Genomic DNA, 19,548 nt, shown 5'->3' with positions numbered 1-19,548 from the left:
GTACATGAAGGGACTTCGGCTATTAATTTGTCTGTGAACCACTGAAATACAGTAGCAGCTGAGGTGCTTCCAAACAGTAGTTTTTCAAACTGGAACAAACTCAGGTGAGTGTTGATCACAAAACATTGCTTGGACTGCTTGTCTGCAAGTATGCCTCATGTAAATCAGTCTTGAAAAAGAATCTGCCCTGTCCATTGATTCCTCTCGTAGTGGAAGAGGAAGTGAATCCACAACAGTCTGTGGGTTTTCTGTGGCTTTGAAATCAGTACACGAGTATAAATGTCATGATGGCTTTTTGAGAATGACCAATGGGGATGCCCATTGACTTGCAGAAACAGGTTATATCACCCCATTGTCTTTCCAACATTGCAGTTTGTGAGCAGCCTGCTCCCGTATTGCATGGGAGACAGGTCTAGCATGAAAAAATCCTGGCTGTGGAATGTTTAACAGTAATGTGTGCATCAAAATCCTTAAGTCTTCCTAATCCTGGTTCAAACTGTTCACTGTACTTTCTACACAAGTCAGAAACAGTGTGAGGCACTGAAATACTGAGTTGTAACACAGTCTTGTACACACATATTGAACAAGTGAGACAAGCCTAAACAAAAAAAAAAAAGTTTGCGCTGTTTCTAGAACATAGTACATGAAATGAAACATTTTGTAACTTCACCAAAACTTACGGCAAACTGCAAATGTCAAGTACTGGTATTTTATATCCGTTATATGCAAACCAAACATTTATCAGTTTCTGTAAATATGGGCTATCAATTATTTCATAAGTGTCCTTATTGGTGAGAGAAACTGATGCTCCTGTGTCTTATTGAAACCTTGTCTTCTGAGCCACCATTGACTGGAAAAACAACTTGTTCATCTGTCTGTAGACTACAGCAGGAGTCTTCTACAGAGCGGAAATATTCTGCCTGAGTAGGTGCCATCCATGGTTGTCTGGACTCAACGACATGTACTTGCTGAGAGCTACACTGTTGCCTCATGATAGACTGGCACTGTGAATTCCTGGGTTTGATTCCTGGCAGGGTCAGGGATTTTCTCTGTCTCGTGATGGCTGGGTGTTGTGTGATGTCCTTAGGTTAGTTAAATTTAAGTAGTTCTAAGTTCTAGGGGACTGATGACCATAGATGTTAAGTCACATAGTGCTCAGAGCCATTTGAACCACTGTGAATCGCAATGCAGTAAACATATGGCCTGTATATGATCATGCTTACCACCCTGGAGACACTTTGAATTATGACAAGAATGACCTTGTTTATCATGTCTAGAAAAACAGCGAGGACAAGATTTCCTCATATGGTTCTGGTGCGCCTGATCCTTGTTTTTATACAGTTTTACATTCGCTTTAGATTGTGTCACTTGTACACTCTGAACAAGACAAATAGATGGAGACTCAGAATTAACTTCAGTTGTGTACACCAATCTTAGACAAAACTGTTTTCAGATCCGGATCTAGTAATTTGAGAATAGCATCGTGAATGTACGCGTGCAACACATTTTGCATGATTGTGCGGTATCGGCCATTATCTGGTCGACTGCAATTTCTAATATGCCTGCCGCCAATTATGCTGCAGTGTTTCCCACAGCCGCCACCATGGCACGAGGGCACTGCCATGAATGATCAGACAGCTGTTAATGAGATGCGAGCATCCCTTCTCTGGAGTTCTAGCAGAGGGTGTACTCAAGTTCGGACATTCATGCACTGACCTCATTTTGTGTTTACCAGTTGAATAACATTTACAGACTTTCATAGTGACCAGGGCTTGACATTTGAATAAACATTGTATTGAAAAGTGACAGATTTACAATCCTTTGTATCTGTATATATTTCTACGTTCAAATCTACTGTTAGAAACTGATACTGCAACAAGGTTATGTTCTTCATTACTTTTTGATATTAAGTGTAGAATAAGTTAATATCTGAATTCTCTGTTCATGAAAAGCATCTGTTCCTGGTCATGCATCCACTAAAGAACCACACAACAGACAAAGGAAGACGTAACCGATTGCACTATATAAAACCATCACTACAGCTTAATCCACAAGAACACTGGAACTTATGTCTTGTTAGCCCTTTAAGTTAGCAATCCACTGTTTTAAAGATTGCTGCTTCTTTAGATGAAAGAGTTTAAATTTCACTGCCGATACATGAATTTGAACATCAAAATGCCCATCAAGCTTACAAATGAGGTTGTTGTAAACAATGTTTTTGGGACAAGACTCTGGGCACAACATAAGAGACAGTCTGTACATATCGGCTCCTGCCATTCACAGAAAAAAAAAAAAAATTGATGTGTGCCATACCTTTAATGTTGTAAGCTGTGATGTGGGCCTCCAGCTGTGTCCAATATTCAGTCCAGTCCTAGTCTTTACTGTTAAAGTGGCATAACTTGGGAGCAGCAACCGGTTGTGGAGCTGCTCGGTACAGCAGCAGTGTAATTAGTTGTTGGACTGAGCAGCAGGCATTCAGTCTGCTGCACCTGAAACTTTTGGAGGTTACACTGAAAGAGAGAGAGAGAGAGAGAGAGAGAGAGAGAGAGAGAGAGAGAGAGAGTGTTGAAAATGTGCATGGCACCAGAATTAGCTGTTCCTGATGAGCCACGAGGCAGGTGCAGGTGCAGGTGCAGGTGCAGGAAGTCTATTCACTGAAGAAATGTGATCCCTTCAGTGTCACCATTATGCTGTATTGTAGCAATATAAATCTCTTCAGGAGGTGGTCCAGCAGATACACCACCACCACATACAAATTATTAGTAATTTATTAAAACTTGGTCACGGTAAATACTTAACTTTGAAACAATTAATGTCCATACAGATGACATATATTAGATAATTTCACTGATACATATCACATTTAAAACTTTGTCATTGTAGAATGGAAGTGTCACATCAGGGTGCAATTGTCTTTAACTGGATATAAATTCAAAATAAGTCTTATATTGGCACGGAGCGAGATCTTTTCTCTGACAATACTGTCATTGTTAATGATGATTACAAGCAATTGCTGATTACATTGGTTACATAGAGACTGGAAGGAGTGGCACTGTGCTTGAACTTACTTTCTGACTGCAGTGGCATGAGGAAACACTTGTGTGTGTGTGTGTGTGTGTGTGTGTGTGTGTGTGTGTGTGTGTGTGTGTGCACTGATGTCTCCAATCCATTGCTAAGTTTGTCAGTGAATGTCTTTACTTGTGGTGCTGTCGTGAGGTACCAATTTTTGCATGAGACCTTGTTCTGCAGATACAGCCACACTAAGCACTTAGCATTTTTAAGCCTCTCAATAGCCCAGGTCCATTCATGACATCCTTAAGGCTTGTCTCCAAGGTTCAGACACTAACCTCATTCTTCCAGAAAATCAACACTTTCTGTCCCACTAATTTCACCATGTCCTCCTTGGTACAGTGAGCTACTTTCGTGTGTGTTGCCTTCACTTCATTGATCTTCATAAAACATATTCACGTTCAACCTACCAATAAACAACAGTATCTCTACTACAACTACTGTCATCTAGTCTGCTCCAAAAAGTCCCTCATATCCAGCCTGGCCAAATGTGGGCGTCACATTTTTAGTCGGAAGCAGCCCGTGTCCTAGGAAGCTGGAAGTCTTGCCAAGGTTCTGCAGATGCTTGAGCTGCTTCACTTTACACAGAAGCATATATGTTCTGTTCTTTATCTCCACATTCCTCACATACATGATCAGCCATGAAGGAATACCAGCCAGTAACATACAGGACTGTTACAGCAGTCTCGTTTGTTGCTCTGAAATGAGGTATACAGGATGACCATATCATCTAAGCAGTTTGAGTCAAGGCCCCCCCCCCCCCCCCCCCCCCCCCGCCCCCTGAAAGAGAGAGTGGGTGCAGATACAGTGTGTGAAGATACAGACCATTCTTATAGTGAAACCATATTTTATGTGGATACGACATTTTAAATTGCATGAATGGCACAGGGCATGGTAAATTAAATGTATTGTGTTGTATTAGAGATAAAGATAATTTAAAACTGATATCAAATTGCTGAGTCCACCACAGGCAGGTCCTTGTCACCTCACAAAGTTACTCAGTGAAGTGCTCTCAGCTAAGCTGTCAGAAAATGTTTTGCTGCAGAAAATATTCGCTCATTATTTACATTAAACAGCCCTAATGAAGATTAATTTGCTTTTCAGGTTTTTTGAAGATGAATCTAAAGATCTCTTTGTCACACCTGACAAAGTGGTAAATTCATTTTTATTAAATCCAGAAGAGGAGCGGGATGATGAGGATATATCTTTGCCATATACCTGTGACCCATCAACTCTTCAACATGATATTAATCTTAGTACCAGTAAGCATATCTTCATTTCTTATTCACAGAACAAGCTTGTCTCAGTTTTTAAATGTTTTTTATGTGTTTATTCTGGCTACCTTGAGAAAACAAAAAACTGAATAGGAAGAGAATTAGAAAAATTCATACACTAAAATCAGTAATTTTAAAAAGTTTGTTTCAAGTAGATATCAGGTAAGTGGTTCAGTGAGAGTTTTGAGTTATCATGTTTATTTTAGTATAATAATGTGTTTCATATTGGTGAGTATCAGAGATTCTTGTTTTTATGCCTAGTTGTTTAAACAGTTGTCTCCCCCCTGCGAGTCCGGGGGTTAGAATAGGCCCGAGGTATTCCCGCCTGTCGTAAGAGGCGACTAAAAGGAGTCCCTCCCCCTCAAGGGGGTAGTTAGCGCCTGCGCCCGGAGACGGACGGTTTCACGACCTATATTTGCGTTCATTTTGGTTTTTCACTTCTTCTGGTTTCTTCCTTCCTTTGGTTGGTTTCTTCCTTCCTTTGGTTGGTTCCTTTCTTTGTTTCTCTCCATTTCACTGTCTTACTTACTCTTCTCCTTGCCTTCTTCTCCTTCTCTGGTCTCCGCTTCGGCGTTCGAGACAGTATGTCCTTTCTTTCCCTCTCTCCTTTCTTTTTCCTCTTCTTCCTTCCTCCCTCCCTGTGTGTGCCTGAAGGCCGACCCACGCGTTCGCACGCGTAGCCGGTGACGGGGTAACGCGTAATTCCTCGCCCTGGGTAGACAAGTAAGGCACACACGTACCCCCTGGTAAAGGCCAGGCCCAGGGAGGGGTGATTGCCTGAGCTGACACCTTCCGACCATGCCGATTGGTCCCTCTGTCCGTTTCTCGGGAGGTGTGAACAATTACCTAAGGCGGGAGTGCCCTCTGAGAGGGTCCCCACAAGGAAGGAGCACGCCATCGGAGACGCTGGCAATCGTGGGGGATTCCTCCGCAATGGATTTCTCTTCTTCTTCTCTCTCGACTTCCGCCCACAAACGGAAACTTGACCAGCCACCAGTGACAAAAGTACTACCGCCTGCCCCACAGTTCCTCGTAGTTTCTCGATCTGAGGACGGAAAGGATTTTTCCTCTGTCAACCCTTTCGTTATCCAGAAGGGCGTAGATGCCATAGCCGGATCTGTCAAGTCTTGTACCAGGTTGCGTAATGGTACCTTGTTACTAGAAACTGAGAGCGCCTTTCAGGCACAAAAACTGCTTCGGGCCACACTCCTGTACACGTTCCCTGTCCGGGTGGAGGCTCACCGCACTTTGAATTCGTCTTGTGGAGTGGTCTATACTAGATCACTCGACGGATTGACTGACGAGGAGATTGTCTTTCCTCGCTGAGCAGGGCGTGACGGCTGTCCATAGGGTCATGAAAAAGGTCAAAAATGACCTTGTACCTACCCGGACACTTTTCTTGACCTTTGACAGTGTTCAGCTGCCGTCAGGCATCAAGGCGGGCTACGAGGTTATTTCTGTTCGCCCCTATGTCCCGACACCTACCCGCTGCTACCAGTGTCAGCATTTCAATCACACTCGCCATTCTTGTTCCAATGCGGCTACATGTGTGACTTGTGGCAGGGATGCCCATGAGGGTGACTGTCCACCTCCGTCTCCTCGTTGTGTGAACTGTCGCGGTGACCATGCAGCGTCCTCCCGCGACTGTCCCGTCTACGAGGAAGAACGTTGTATCCAAGAAATTCGGGTCAAAGAGAGAGTCTCCACCTCGGCTGCTCGCAAGCTATTCGCTAGCAGGAAGCCCATGTTGCTCCCAGCGGGGAAGTACAGTACTGTCCTCGCCTCTCCTCGGACTACCAGGGAGGTGGCGACGCAGACATGCGATCTGACCTTCAGCACTACGGTCGTCCGTTCGGCCAGTGCTAAGATCGCCCGGTCGACGTCTCCTCTTCCTCCTGTCGCTCCTCCGACACAAGCACTTTTATCAGCTTCTGCCAGGATGAAGACCCAGAAGTCAGAAGCACGGGCCTTCAAGAAAGAACCGTCTCGTGCAGACCTTCTATGTACCTCGAACCCTCAGCCATCGACCAATCCTTCCACAAAACGGCCTTCCAAGAAGGCTCATAGGAAGCACAGTTCTCCTTCCCCGCCGCGGCGCATTTCTCCTCCTGCGCCCCCTAGCGGTTGCCGCCCCAGGCCGTCATCCATTTCGCCTGGCCGCACCGCTGGTAGCCGAACATCTGGCCGTTCACCAGCGGAGGAAGCCCCCCCTTCCGGCCATCTTCACAAGATGGCCGATGAACCTATAGAACAAATGGACGATGACTGTCCGCCTCCTGCTAGCGGCGGCAGTGCTCGCTCGAAGCCGGACCCTCAGCGGCCTTCTAGATGACCCCTTCTTGCATCTTCTTCTTCTCACGATGGCACTTATTCACTGGAATATTCGCAGCATTCGTTCCAACCGAGAGGACTTGAAATTGCTGCTCCGCTCGCACCGTCCGCTCGTCGTAGCCCTCCAGGAAACGAAGCTACGCCCATGCGATCAAATTGCCTTGGCACACTACACCTCTGAGCGTTTTGACTTACCCCTGTGGCAGGTATTCTGGCTCATGGAGGGGTTATGTTGCTGGTCCGGGATGATATCTACTATGATCCCATCACATTGCACACTGGCCTGCAGGCAGTTGCCGTCCGCATTACTCTCCCCAATTTTACATTTTCCATCTGTACCGTTTACACTCCATCGTCGTCTGCCGTTACCAGGGCAGACATGCTGCAAATTATTGCTCAGCTCCCTGCACCATTTTTGTTAACTGGAGACTTCAATGCTCACCATCCTCTTTGGGGCTCTCTAGCATCCTGTCCGAGGGGCTCCCTGTTAGCAGACATTTTCAACCAGCTCAATCTTGTCTGCCTCAATACTGGCGCCCCTACTTTCCTTTCAGACACCTCTCACACCTATTCCCATTTAGACCTCTCCATATGTACTACCCAACTTGCACACCGGTTTGAGTGGTATGCGCTTTCTGATACATATTCGAGCGACCACTTCCCGTGTGTTATCCATCTCCTGCATCATACCCCCTCTCCGTGCTCAACTAGTTGGAACATCTCCAAAGCAGACTGGGGGCTCTTCACTTCCAGGGCGACCTTTCAGGATCAAGCCTTCACAAGCTGCGATAGTCAGGCCGCACACCTGACGGAAGTCATTCTCACTGCTGCTGAATATTCCATCCCTCACACTACTTCACCACGCCGCGTACCGGTCCCCTGGTGGACCGCAGCATGTAGAGATGCCTTACGTGCTTGTCGACGTGCATTACGCACCTTTAAACGCCACCCTACAGTGGCGAATTGTATCAATTACAAACGATTACGTGCGCAGTGTCGTCGTATTTTTAAAGAAAGCAAGAAAGCCAGTTGGGCTGCTTTCACAAGCACCTTCAACAGTTTTACTCCTTCTTCTGTTGTATGGGGTAGCCTGCGCCGGCTATCTGTCACTAAGGTCCACTCACCAGTTTCTGGCTTGACGGTCGCGAATGACGTCCTTGTGGCCCCTGAGGATGTCTCCAATGCCTTCGGCCGCTTTTTCGCAGAGGTTTCGAGCTCCACTCATTACCCCCCTGCCTTCCTCCCCCGAAAACAGGCAGAGGAGGCTCGGCCACCTAATTTCCACTCCTCGAATTGTGAAAACTACAATGCCCCATTCACCATGCGGGAACTCGAAAATGCACTTGCCCGGTCACGGTCCTCCGCTCCGGGACCTGATTCTATTCATATTCAGATGCTGAAGAACCTTTCTCCTGCGGGTAAAGGTTTCCTTCTTCGTACTTACAATCGCATCTGGATTGAGGGACATGTTCCCGCATGCTGGCGCGAGTCTATTGTTGTACCGATTCCTAAGCCGGGGAAGGACAAGCACTTGCCTTCCAGTTATCGACCCATCTCGCTTACCAGCTGTGTCTCTAAGGTGATGGAGCGAATGATTAACTCTCGGTTGGTTTGGCTGCTCGAATCTCGACGCCTACTTACCAATGTAGAATGTGGATTTCGTAGGCGCCGCTATGCTGTCGACCATCTGGGTACCCTGTCGACCTTCATTATGAATAACTTCTTGCGGAAGCGCCCGACCGTGACTGTGTTCTTTGATTTGGAGAAGGCTTAAGACACCTGTTGGAGGGTGGGCATTCTCCGCACCATGCATACATGGGGCTTTCGGGTTCGCCTCCCTCTTTTTATTCGTTCCTTTTTAATGGATCGACAGTTCAGGGTACGTGTGAGTTCTGTCCTGTCAGACACCTTTCGCCAGGAAAATGGGGTGCCACAGGGCTCCGTTTTGAGCGTCGCTCTCTTCGCCATAGCAATCAATCCAATAATGGATTGCCTCCCAGATGATGTATCAGGCTCCCTTTTCGTGGACGATTTTACCATCTATTGCAGCGCGTAGCGTACATGTTTCCTGGAGCACTCTCTTCAGCGTTCTCTTGACCGTCTTTACTCCTGGAGTGTCGCCAATGACTTCCGTTTTTCTGCTGAGAAAACAGTCTGTATTAACTTCTGGCGCTACAAAGAGTTTCTCCCACCGTCCTTACGACTCGGCCCCGTTGCTCTCCCATTCGTGGAGACAACAAAATTTTTAGGTCTTACATTTGACAGGAAACTTAGCTGGTCTCCACATGTGTCATATTTGACTGCCCGTTGTACCCGTTCTCTAAATGTCCTCCGTGTTCTCAGTGGTATGTCGTGGGGAGCGGATCGAACCGTCCTACTTCACCTAAATCGGTTGATGGTCTGCTCCAAGCTGGATTATGGGAGCTTCGTATACTCCTCTGCACAGCCGTCAATCTTACGCCGCCTCAACTCCATACAACATCGGGGTTTACGGCTTGCGATCGGAGCTTTTTATACTAGTCCCATCGAGAGTCTTCATGCTGAAGCCGGTGAATTGCCACTCACCTACCGGCGCGATATTGTGCTTTGTCGTTACGCCTGTCGGCTTCTGTCAATGCCCGACCACCCATTGTATCGTTCCTTTTTTGACGACTCTCTCGACCATCAATACGGGTTGTATGTCTCTGCCCTGCTACCCCCTGGAGTTCGCTTTCGTCGTCTCCTTCAACACCTTGATTTTTCACTCCCTGCAACCTTTAGAGTGGGCGAGAGCCACACGCCACCTTGGCTCCAGGCTCAGGTTCGCGTTCACCTTGACCTCCGCTCGCTCCCAAAGGAGGTTACCCCCAGTTCAGTATACCACTTCCGTTTTGTCGAACTTCGTTCGAAGTTCACTAATATGACCTTCATTTATACAGATGGCTCTAAGACCAATGACGGGGTCGGGTGTTCTTTTATTGTTGGTGCACAAAGTTTCAAATACCGGCTACATGGCCATTGTTCGGTCTTCACAGCTGAGCTCTTTGCCTTCTACCAGGCTGTTCTTTATGTCTGCCGCCACCGACATTCTGCTTATGTTATCTGCTCCGATTCTCTGAGTGCCATCCAGAGCCTCAGTGATCCGTATCTGGTTCACCCTTTCGTGCACCGGATCCAATGCTCTCTTCAGCAGCTGGCATACGACGGTTCTCCGGTTACCTTTATGTGGTTTCCTGGCCATGTCGGTATCCCTGGGAACGAAGCTGCAGATGCCGCGGCCAAGGCTGCGGTCCTCCAGCCTCGGACGGCTTCTTGTTGTGTCCCTTCATCAGATTGTAGCACAATCATTTGTCGGTGCATTTTTTCGCTGTGGCATGCCGATTGGGCTGCACTTAGGGACAACAAGCTTCGGGCCTTGAAACCTCTTCCCGTAGCTTGGACGTCCTGCTCACGCCCTTCTCGGCGGGAGGAGGTCGTTTTGGCCCGGCTACGAATTGGACACTGCCAGTTCAGCCATCGCCATCTGCTGACGGCAGCACCAGCGCCTTTCTGTCCATGTGGGCAATTGCTGACGGTCCGCCACATTTTAACGTCCTGTCCAGATTTTACTACGCTGCGTCTTGATCTTGGCCTGCCATGTACTCTGGATGCCATTTTAGCGGATGACCCAGGAGCTGCTGCTCGCGTTCTTCGTTTTATCAACTTGACACACCTGTCTAAGATTGTTTGATTATGCTGTAGTTTTTTAATCATCTGTCTGTTAATACATCTTTTATAGTGTTGTCCCTTTTAGTTGCTGTTTTAACCTTGTGCCTTGCGGTACGTTCCTAAATTAGTCAGGGCGCTAATGACCATTGTAGTTGTGCGCCCTAAAACCACACAAAAAAAAAAGTTGTCTACAGGCTACAGGAGCACATGGACTGCATGTTACCGCTACTGCACATGCATATGCAGTTAATATTTTTTGCCCAAATGTTTGTTTTCATTAATTATAGAGAAAATAGTCAACAATCTTACAGAAGAAGATAATGTGGACACTATCACCAAAATAAGAAAAATTACAGCAGCTTTGCATGTGTGCATTTTGCTTTTCCTCAACCTGCTTAACAGTTATTGATGAAGATGCATCATTTATTGTAATATCTTGAAAAGTGATCAGAAATTTTATTGCAAGTTTAATTGGATGTGCTTTTGATTGATGTGTCACTGGATTTTGATTGTGATCCATAGTAACAAACTGACTGGTTTGTACTTCTTCAGATCAATATAATCAGATGCTTGTTTGTACTTGTTCAGATCAATACAATCAGTTGCTTTTGCAAGGTCATACGAACTGTTTTATATCTTCCGTACAGAGGGATTTACCTGAATGGTTCTGGAGCATCTCCAGCCAGGCTACTTTGGTATGAATCCACAGTTCATAGATACTGGGAAAGGGGTCTTCAGAGGGGCTTTTACTGTGTGACAGAATGCCTATATCTTAAGGTGGGTAGGACGTCAAACAGGCCGACTTGGAGCAGGAGAGACACCATAGAACATTTTAAATTCCACTGTCTATACTTTTACAAATAAATTCATAAAACTTTGTCAGCATGACCAGGAAGGATTCAGGGTTCACACTCGTAGCAGTAAAAGCTCAAAAACATGAGGAAATATTTTTTTTTACATGTGAAATTTTATAATTTTTTCACTTACTATTCGCTTTATTTGTTGCTATAGGTTCACTTTTCTTCATAAGTAAGAGAGATTCTTCCACGAATTTTGCACTGCTTGTTAAACACAAACTCCTTAATGCAGAACTCTAGAATTTTCCAAATCTATTAAAATTTGTGGTAAAAGTTGAGATAAATAATTATAAAATTTGAATTTCTTTTAAACATGAAGTTAAAAATGTAACAGCTCATTCATTTTTCCATAAATTAAATAAATTCTAGAGTTTGATACACCTGTAAGTATGGTTTATATGCTGTGCAAAATTCATCAAAGAATCTCTCTTACTTATGAAGAAAAGTGTACCTAAAGCAACAAATGCGGCCAATAGTAAGTGAAAAAATTATGAAATTTCACTTTTTAAAAAAATTATTTGGTTATGTTTTTAAACTTTCATCGCTATGAATGTTAATCTTGAATCCTTCCTGGTCATGCTGACAAAGTTGTAAGAATTTATTTGTGAAAGAATACACAGTGGAAATTAAAATGCCCTGTGGTGCCTCTCGTGCTCCAAGTCGACCCATTTGACGTCCAGCCCCCTTAAAGAAATCTGTATGCCTAGTAAATGTGCAATACTATGTGACATGTATAAACCAAAATAGTGAATTTTGTGGATGTGGTCAGGTGTTGATTTTTGGAGTATAATGGAAAGTGTGTGCCTTTGACTTCTGCAATTACCCTGGCATAACCTTACGTGCTGAGATTGCCCTAACTCAGTAGTTGCAAAACTCACTGAATCCACCTTGAGATCCAAAGGATTATTGATAGCTACCTTTTCATAGTCCACTAAGTAAGTCTGTGTCTGGTGTATAGTTCAGGTAGTACACAACAGTGTTTTACTAGGCTTTAGAGGCCCCTCAGATGAACAGTTTTAACAATGAAACTGAGTGAGACACATCTTCATTTGTGCTTGACTTGACTGCACTGTAACATTCAGGCACGTAGAGAGAAGTTTAGGTACAAGTTCTTAGCTGTGTGTTACACAGCATGCAAGAGTGAGCCATATGTAAATGGTGCAACTCGCACCCAAGTATGTGCAACTGTGTGAAGTTCCATCACTTCCAAAATCGTGCATTGTGTATGGATTAGTTGCTGTCATTTTCCATGAACTGAACACACTTTATAACCACTATTGCAGCAGTAGGTACTCCAGTTACCAGTATGAACATAAATAAAAGATAATGTGGTTCTGTGGGTATAAGTACAGGTATTGTCACAATCTTATCCCTTTGATTAGTTATGAGACAGTTACCAAAGTAACTATTGAAACTATTAAAGAATGAACAATGTGATATGATATTGGATATCATCAAAGACTACCCCACCATCAGTTGTATACTCATTGACTTCATCAGTTTCTTTTTGATCAATACCATATTCATCATTCTCACTCAGCAAGAGATTTACCCTCACCCACAGAAGCATACCTCACACTGGCAGCTCTTGATCAATGGTAAAGAAAAGCAAATCATAGTACAACAAAGATTGTACAAAAATATAAGAGAGAGACCTTCCACTTAACTTTCTGTCACAAATTTTCTTCAGTTTCTTTCTTCATCCAGCATTGGGAATCTCATGGTCACATCACATACTACAGGTTCCTGGCAAGAATCTGTGAGAGGGTGCACAACAGTCATTTCATACTGTAGGTAACTGAGAAGATCCTGTGTGAGAATGTCACATGCCATGCATTGCTGCATTTCCGTTGCATGCACGTTATCAAAATGTACTGGCATGCAGGTACAGGATGAATCTGACCAGCATCTTAAATACACATGTGTCTGGTTCATGAGATGGCATCTGCATGGACTCTAAATGGCATAGTCATGAGTGTCTGTGTGGGGGGGCCCTGTTGGACGATACGGGTCTTCCATCATGTGGAATTGAAACTAGGCAGCTAGTTAGCATTTTTCACATACACAATGCATTGTCAAAGGTGAAAGCAGTGACAGGAAAGGTGTAAGACTTGACATGGGATTGAACCCAAATCTTTGGATTTGTTGCCTGTACCATATCTACTCAGTCACTGAGCTACTGTCAATCCATAATGACAAAGCAAAATCTTGCTGTACACAGTGGTCTCCAGAATCCAGATCTCCAGATTACTAGATAAAAAAATGCCTCTCCTTATCTGATGTTTATATTGTAGTCTGAGAAGTAGATGGCTTTATTGGATGTCTTAGACAATATTGGCAACAGTGCTAAGGAACAGTGAAAATGATGGCTGTAGTGCAAATAACTGTTCTCCCACTCTTTCCCTCTTCTATTACAGGTGGTGAGAAGCATTTAGCTTAACTGATAACTTAATATGTGCAGCCACAGTGTATTTTCTGCTGGGGAAGTGATGACTACCATATTCTTTTGTATATGGTGTGCAAGTGCCTGATTCACACATATGCCATCAGTAAAACTGTGATGCTGTTGTGAATGATTGTCTTTTGTGTGTCTACTGTTTGGTACAGTTGATTTTTCTGATATTTGTTCGCTGCATTCTGTTCAGTTTGTTTTTGCTTTAATATCGCTCATTTCCAAGATACTGGGACTCAAATGAAGGGTATTGTGTATAAAGTGTAAGAATTTTTTTTGTGACAGAGAATCCCTGTTGAATCTGCAGAACTATGACAGAAGCAGCATGCGATATTGTACTTCAGGTGGTTCAAAGAAAATTTACATGCACATGACTAATGGAAACTTGTTATCATGGTAATAAATTTGTCCCAGAGGGAAAATAGTGGAAGAAATGTTAGCATTCATTTGATGTCCATGAGGATGATACTAAAAATAGGAAGGTTCAATAGTAATTCTAAGACTGAAATTCTGCTACAGTATTGTCTGATGACTAAGATCAGTGGGTGTTGAATAATATGTATGTTACTTTAATGAAATGCAATTTGTTTGCCTTTCACCCATAAATAAAATATGCTACATGTCTTTAAAGCCTCTCTTCTTTCCATTGTTTGGATTACTGGACCCTTCTCATATGCAGGATTTGTGAAGTTTTAGCACAAGTAGGCCAGCCTTTTCCCAAGTTAGTTATTGGGTTTAGTATTCTGCATTGTAGACCCTTTTGTTCTGCTATCAACTTTAAATATGTAGTATCTCAACAGTAGTATTGGGCACTTATACAATGTATCTTATATGTCAGCTCGTAAGACTCGGGATTCATTCCTGTGGGCATAGGCTGCTGCTTGTGAAATGATCACATGCCAGGAGGAAGCACACATAAAAGACAGTGTGGAGACCTCAGTTATTTGACTCTACAGTTCTCACTTTCACTGCTCCCTTGTGTAAGAATTTTGAGTGCTTGTAGCAGAAGGTAAAGAGGCTTAAATTATCCACTTTTTTCAGTATGTTCGTGTTACTATATTATCAAAGCTGCTCCCCAAACATTTTATGTGGCATGTCCTAGCCTTTCTTGCAACACAGTGGATGTGCATTCTTCATTGCCCATTCTGGTTACCAGGAATGTCTGGAACACTGCCAGCTAGGAAATGCTTCATCATTGTTTTTCAGTTCTGGTTAGCTTTAAATTTTGAGTTTTCATCAAAGTTGCTTAGTTGCAACACCCTGGAACATACTGAGCCTTGATTTGGTTGGTTATAATGCAAAGTTTCATGGGTCCAGAATGAGTCATTCACTCTGCAGTGGAATGTACTCTGTTTTGAAACATTCTGACAGATCAAAACTGAGCAGGACACTTACTTGGCAGGCTGGGTTCCAGATTAGAAGTCTGGTTGGTACACAGCTTTTATGTTTCACAAAAGGTTTTTATTGCAACTGATGTTTCTTCATAAAATTCTGATTTTGGTACTTGTACTGTATTCGACTGACACTTTGTAAAACCTGTATTCAATGTGAGATAAATTTTGTCTTTTTATGGTTTGTTAATGGTACTGTGTTCTTTTGTTTTGAGGAACACTGAATGAAAAACTTAAAGGGGAAAACCTTAGCATAAGTGCTATTATTGTATATTTTGGCTGTGTTGAATGTTGTGGATTTCTGATAGTGGAAGGCTTTTATGCGGTAACAAAAATTAAGATTACAGAGCTATTCTTTGTGCTGAGTGAGGTGTCCTATTCTCATTAGACACGTGTAAATTCATATGTTTGTTCCATGTATGAATCTCCTGTGTCACCATAAAAAATCCTTGGAGAAATAAATTACTGTACTGTTTAAGTCCCCAGACTCGCAGACAGACCTTCCTTATGGAAGGACTGAAGCTGAAATATCCATCTGACCAGCCATATTGTTTCACATGGTTTGCCCAAATCGCTTTAGGAAAATGCTAGAATGGTATATTTTAAAAGGGCACAGATAATATCCTGCTTCCCAATCCTATTCCTGCTTGTGCATTGGAAGACCTTGTTGTCAGTGGGGCAATAAGCCCCCAATCTTCTAGCTTTCCTTTTTGTTCTTCACTGAGAAATCAGTGAATGAAACAATATTACTGTAAAGCAAAACAAATGTCCAGACGTATTTGCTTCCTGTCTTCCCCAAGCAAGTAATCCATGAGAGATGTTTTTGTAGAGCTGTTTTTTGGGAAGCAATTGTTTATGAAAGGCACATAATTTCTCTTAGTGCAGTGCTATGATTATGTTTATCTGTCATTTTCTGATTTGAAGTTTTTATTGTGCTGTTACACATTGGATTTTGCACACTCGAAACATGAATGTTTTTCAGGAGTTATAAAATAGAGCTGCAAGTGGAAAAAATATTAACATTCGATGTATATTGTTTGCTCTGGGTGAAGACAGCAAGGCAGTTCGGAACCTTGCATCCATGGCTGTTGTGGTTGGGAAGGGAGGGAGTGGGTGAGAGTTATGGTGTGGTAGACTATAACAGTTGTTTATCACTTCCAAACTGAGGTGACAGTCTACTGCAAAAGAAGGGAAAAAAAAAGACACTGCCAGAAAGACACGGGCATGTGGCGTTTCACTGCAATGAACTAGTTTACTATGGGCCTGTGTTTTGTGTTGGTTACCAGGGTGTGGATTCTATTCACCCACTGCTGAGTAACTCTTTCATGAGCTGAAAATAAGCCTGAGCTACAGTCTGACATAGTGGGAGTTTAGCATCGTGAATTAGCAGCATGTAGAGATAGTCTCTGCAAGTACTTTATCTGTCTGTCCATCTGTGCTGTCATATTACAACCTGCTGATTCTCATCTGAGTATTGTGGCAAGATAGAGGCATGTTTGCTTTTGAAGAGAGGGCTGCTTTGGGTCGTGGTTCCAGTCTCGCTGAAGACAAGAATTTGTAGCCTTTTAGTGACAGAGCAAAGGCATTCAGATCCAAAGTCAGTAAATAAATTATAACTATGAAATGCCAAATTTGTATACTGTTTCTGTTTAACATATGACAGCAAACAAAAACATGCTGTTTTGAAGTTGAGAATGAGTAATATCTTATTCATTCGTGCTGTTATGGACATGCTAGTGTTACAGTACTTTCTGTTCTGTTAAAATAAATTTTTGTCGTAAGGTTACCATGATAAGCAACAAACACCAGCTGCGATAGATGCGACCCGGGAGAGGGTTTTGTAGTGCATGACATCCTTATTGAGACACCTGCTGAAAAATGTTATGTCACACTGCCCTTTCCTCAAGGAGATGTCTTTTCTTATGGCCCAACCATCAATTTCACTTACGAAGTTAACATAAAGACATCATAACTAGACACCAGTAACAATACTGCTTAGGAATTCTCAATGAGTGAAATGACGACGTTTGATACGTTTGATCTAAAATGCATTAATAGTCCTACCTTTTATTTTCACTGTTGTCCTACAGTTAAATGGTCACGGTTCATCATGTATGTTTGTTAATGAGACTTCCTGAATGTAGAAAATGAGTCATGACAATGAACGATATTTCTTGAAACAGTAAAATCCTTTGCTGACATGTTTTGCCCAAAAGCACATGCTCCACCCACAGTGAAAGTATACTTGACCTGCCTTGCTGCCCTCACACCTCTGTTAAACCCAGAACAAACTATATGTTTCAGATGTTAAGACTTTTCCACTTTGAACTCTATTTCACAACTCTTGAACAATGTTCATAAGTTTCGCGCTTGCAAAATCCAATATGTAACTGCAAGATGAAAGAACTTCAAATCGGAAAATGACAGATAAACACAATCATAGCACTGCGTCCACCTGGTCGTACGACGCCTGATGAAGTTGACAAGCGGAGTGCGGCTGGTCGCTAGCTACGGAGGGCAGCTGTAGGGTGAAGAAACTCCCATGTGTAAACTTCGTCTTGAAACGTCTGTGACCTGTGTGGTGGAATTGTTGTGGAGATTTCTAGTATTACAGGTGAGTTAGTGTGTGAAGGGAATTACTTTTGAGCTCCATCAGACTGACTACTTCCGCAGACAATCAAAATGTGACTAACGCAAAAAAAAAAAAGTGGAATGGAATGGAGTGGATTCGATCTCATGATTTCATTGCTACATTGCACGACATTTACCACCATGAGCAGTTACAGCCTGTCGGCTTCTCAAGGAAAGGACAAGATTTCCTCCAGACACTTCCACAGTCTACAGTGTTGCAAGATTATGCATATTGCCGTAATTAGAATTCTGAGGGGTGATTAACTGCATTGGCCACCTTAAGTGAACTACTTGGACTTAGCCTCTGCAGCAGATGGCCAGTTACCAGGTGATTTTGTCAACGACTGTACGTGCTGACGATTAAATGACAACATTGACCTACAGTGAGAAATTTTATCAGTGAAAGGTGCTTATTATCGTAACTATGGCCTATTTGAAAACGAATCATCTGATTTCCCCAAGACCATATCTTTAATGGAATGAAGGTCTTTGTCTCTGATGTGGTGAATATTTAGGTTATGCAGATATTTTATTCTTTGGACTACTGTTATAAATAAATGCCTTTACCAGTGAGCAAATACATTTATGCATTTATTCTGACATAAGCTGAATGTAAGCTGGCTGCTGTTTTAATTCATGGCATTTTTTTTTTTTTTTTTATATCATTTTTATATATGACAACAGCCGCTCAGCTTCAGCTAATGCAATTTACCACCATGTGATATAACAAGGCCCACTTCTTCTGAAGATATGTTTAGAAATATTGAAACCTAGGTCAAGGGCTAAATAAACCTTTGGTTTGCAACTGATTGGCTGTTTTTTCCCCAAATTTATACAGTTGCTAAATGGCAGCCATGTGTAAGATTTTGAATTAAAATGACTTAAGTGAGAGTCAAGCTACAAAGCTGTGATATTATTCAGGGATGGTGTTATTAAATTCTTCAGAAACAAAAAGGGTGTAACCACCATGCTGGAAAAATTCAGCTAATTACATTGCTTGACGAGGAGTCACCTCAGTTTTTTCCCTGAAAATTTGGGAATTGTCAGTGGGGAATGAAATCAACACTTCAGAATTGTCAGACTAATGGAAAGAGAGTTCAGGGCTTATGAAATACCAGTATGATGAGACAGTCCTGTTGATTGCTTCACTGACACACAGAACAGGCAGTTCTTGGTGAAAAAGCTAGTTAGATGCTTTAATGAGAAGTAAGAAAGGGTATATGATCCAGTGGACGCAAAATTCCAGAGTAATAAGGTTGTGTAAAAACACTTAAATAAAATCCTGTTCGTGTTTAAAAGTTAAATTACCTTTTGTTCCAGATACAACTTTTGCTAATTTCCTGGTTCATTGAAGTCATGTTGTGACAAAACTGTATGTGATTTTTACCCCATGTGGATGCTTTCATATCTTCAATGAATAATGGATATTTTTTTTGTCTTGCTTTAAGCTTGGGCACAAACAAACATCACATTCCCTCCAAATCTACCTGGGGAAGTTGAGGCAGCCTTAGCTTCATACAGAAAGCAAGATGAAAATGAGGTAGGTCTACACAGAAAACTGCTAACTTTCGTAATTTGTGGACAGTGTTTTGCTCCTCAATTATTTTGCTGCTGTTGTACATGTACAATGAATCTGCATGCAAGCATTTTGGTTATTTTTAAAATACATGTTGGAATTTGAATTAACTCTGCCTTGACTGTAGATTTGCCTGGTCAGATATATGTACAAATGCAAATACACATAAAATAATACTAAAGTCCTCTGTAAATGTAAGTGACAACTTAAATGATTTGTTTGTACTAGATGTGTATTACTAATAACACTCCTAGGTCATTTTCTTTTTCTCCTGGTGCAT

At 42.7% G+C, this 19,548-nt stretch overlaps 1 protein-coding gene across 6 annotated transcripts in view; it reads left to right on the top strand.

The window, feature by feature from the left end:
- The window catches only part of LOC126299140 (uncharacterized), a 159,942-nt gene that overhangs the window by 68,792 nt on the left and 71,602 nt on the right, over positions 1 to 19,548 (top strand). For all 6 annotated transcript variants that reach the window (XM_049990905.1, XM_049990903.1, XM_049990907.1 and 3 more), the window contains 2 exons: positions 4,174 to 4,331; positions 19,141 to 19,232. In XM_049990905.1, the coding sequence (XP_049846862.1) occupies positions 4,174 to 4,331; positions 19,141 to 19,232 (250 nt within the window). The remainder of the gene's footprint in view (positions 1 to 4,173; positions 4,332 to 19,140; positions 19,233 to 19,548) is intronic.

The sequence above is a fragment of the Schistocerca gregaria genome, chromosome X (genome assembly GCF_023897955.1).
Source record: "Schistocerca gregaria isolate iqSchGreg1 chromosome X, iqSchGreg1.2, whole genome shotgun sequence".
NCBI lineage: Eukaryota > Metazoa > Arthropoda > Insecta > Orthoptera > Acrididae > Schistocerca > Schistocerca gregaria.
The sequence above is the reverse complement of the archived record's forward strand: the minus strand, read 5'-3'. Positions and strand labels throughout refer to the sequence as shown.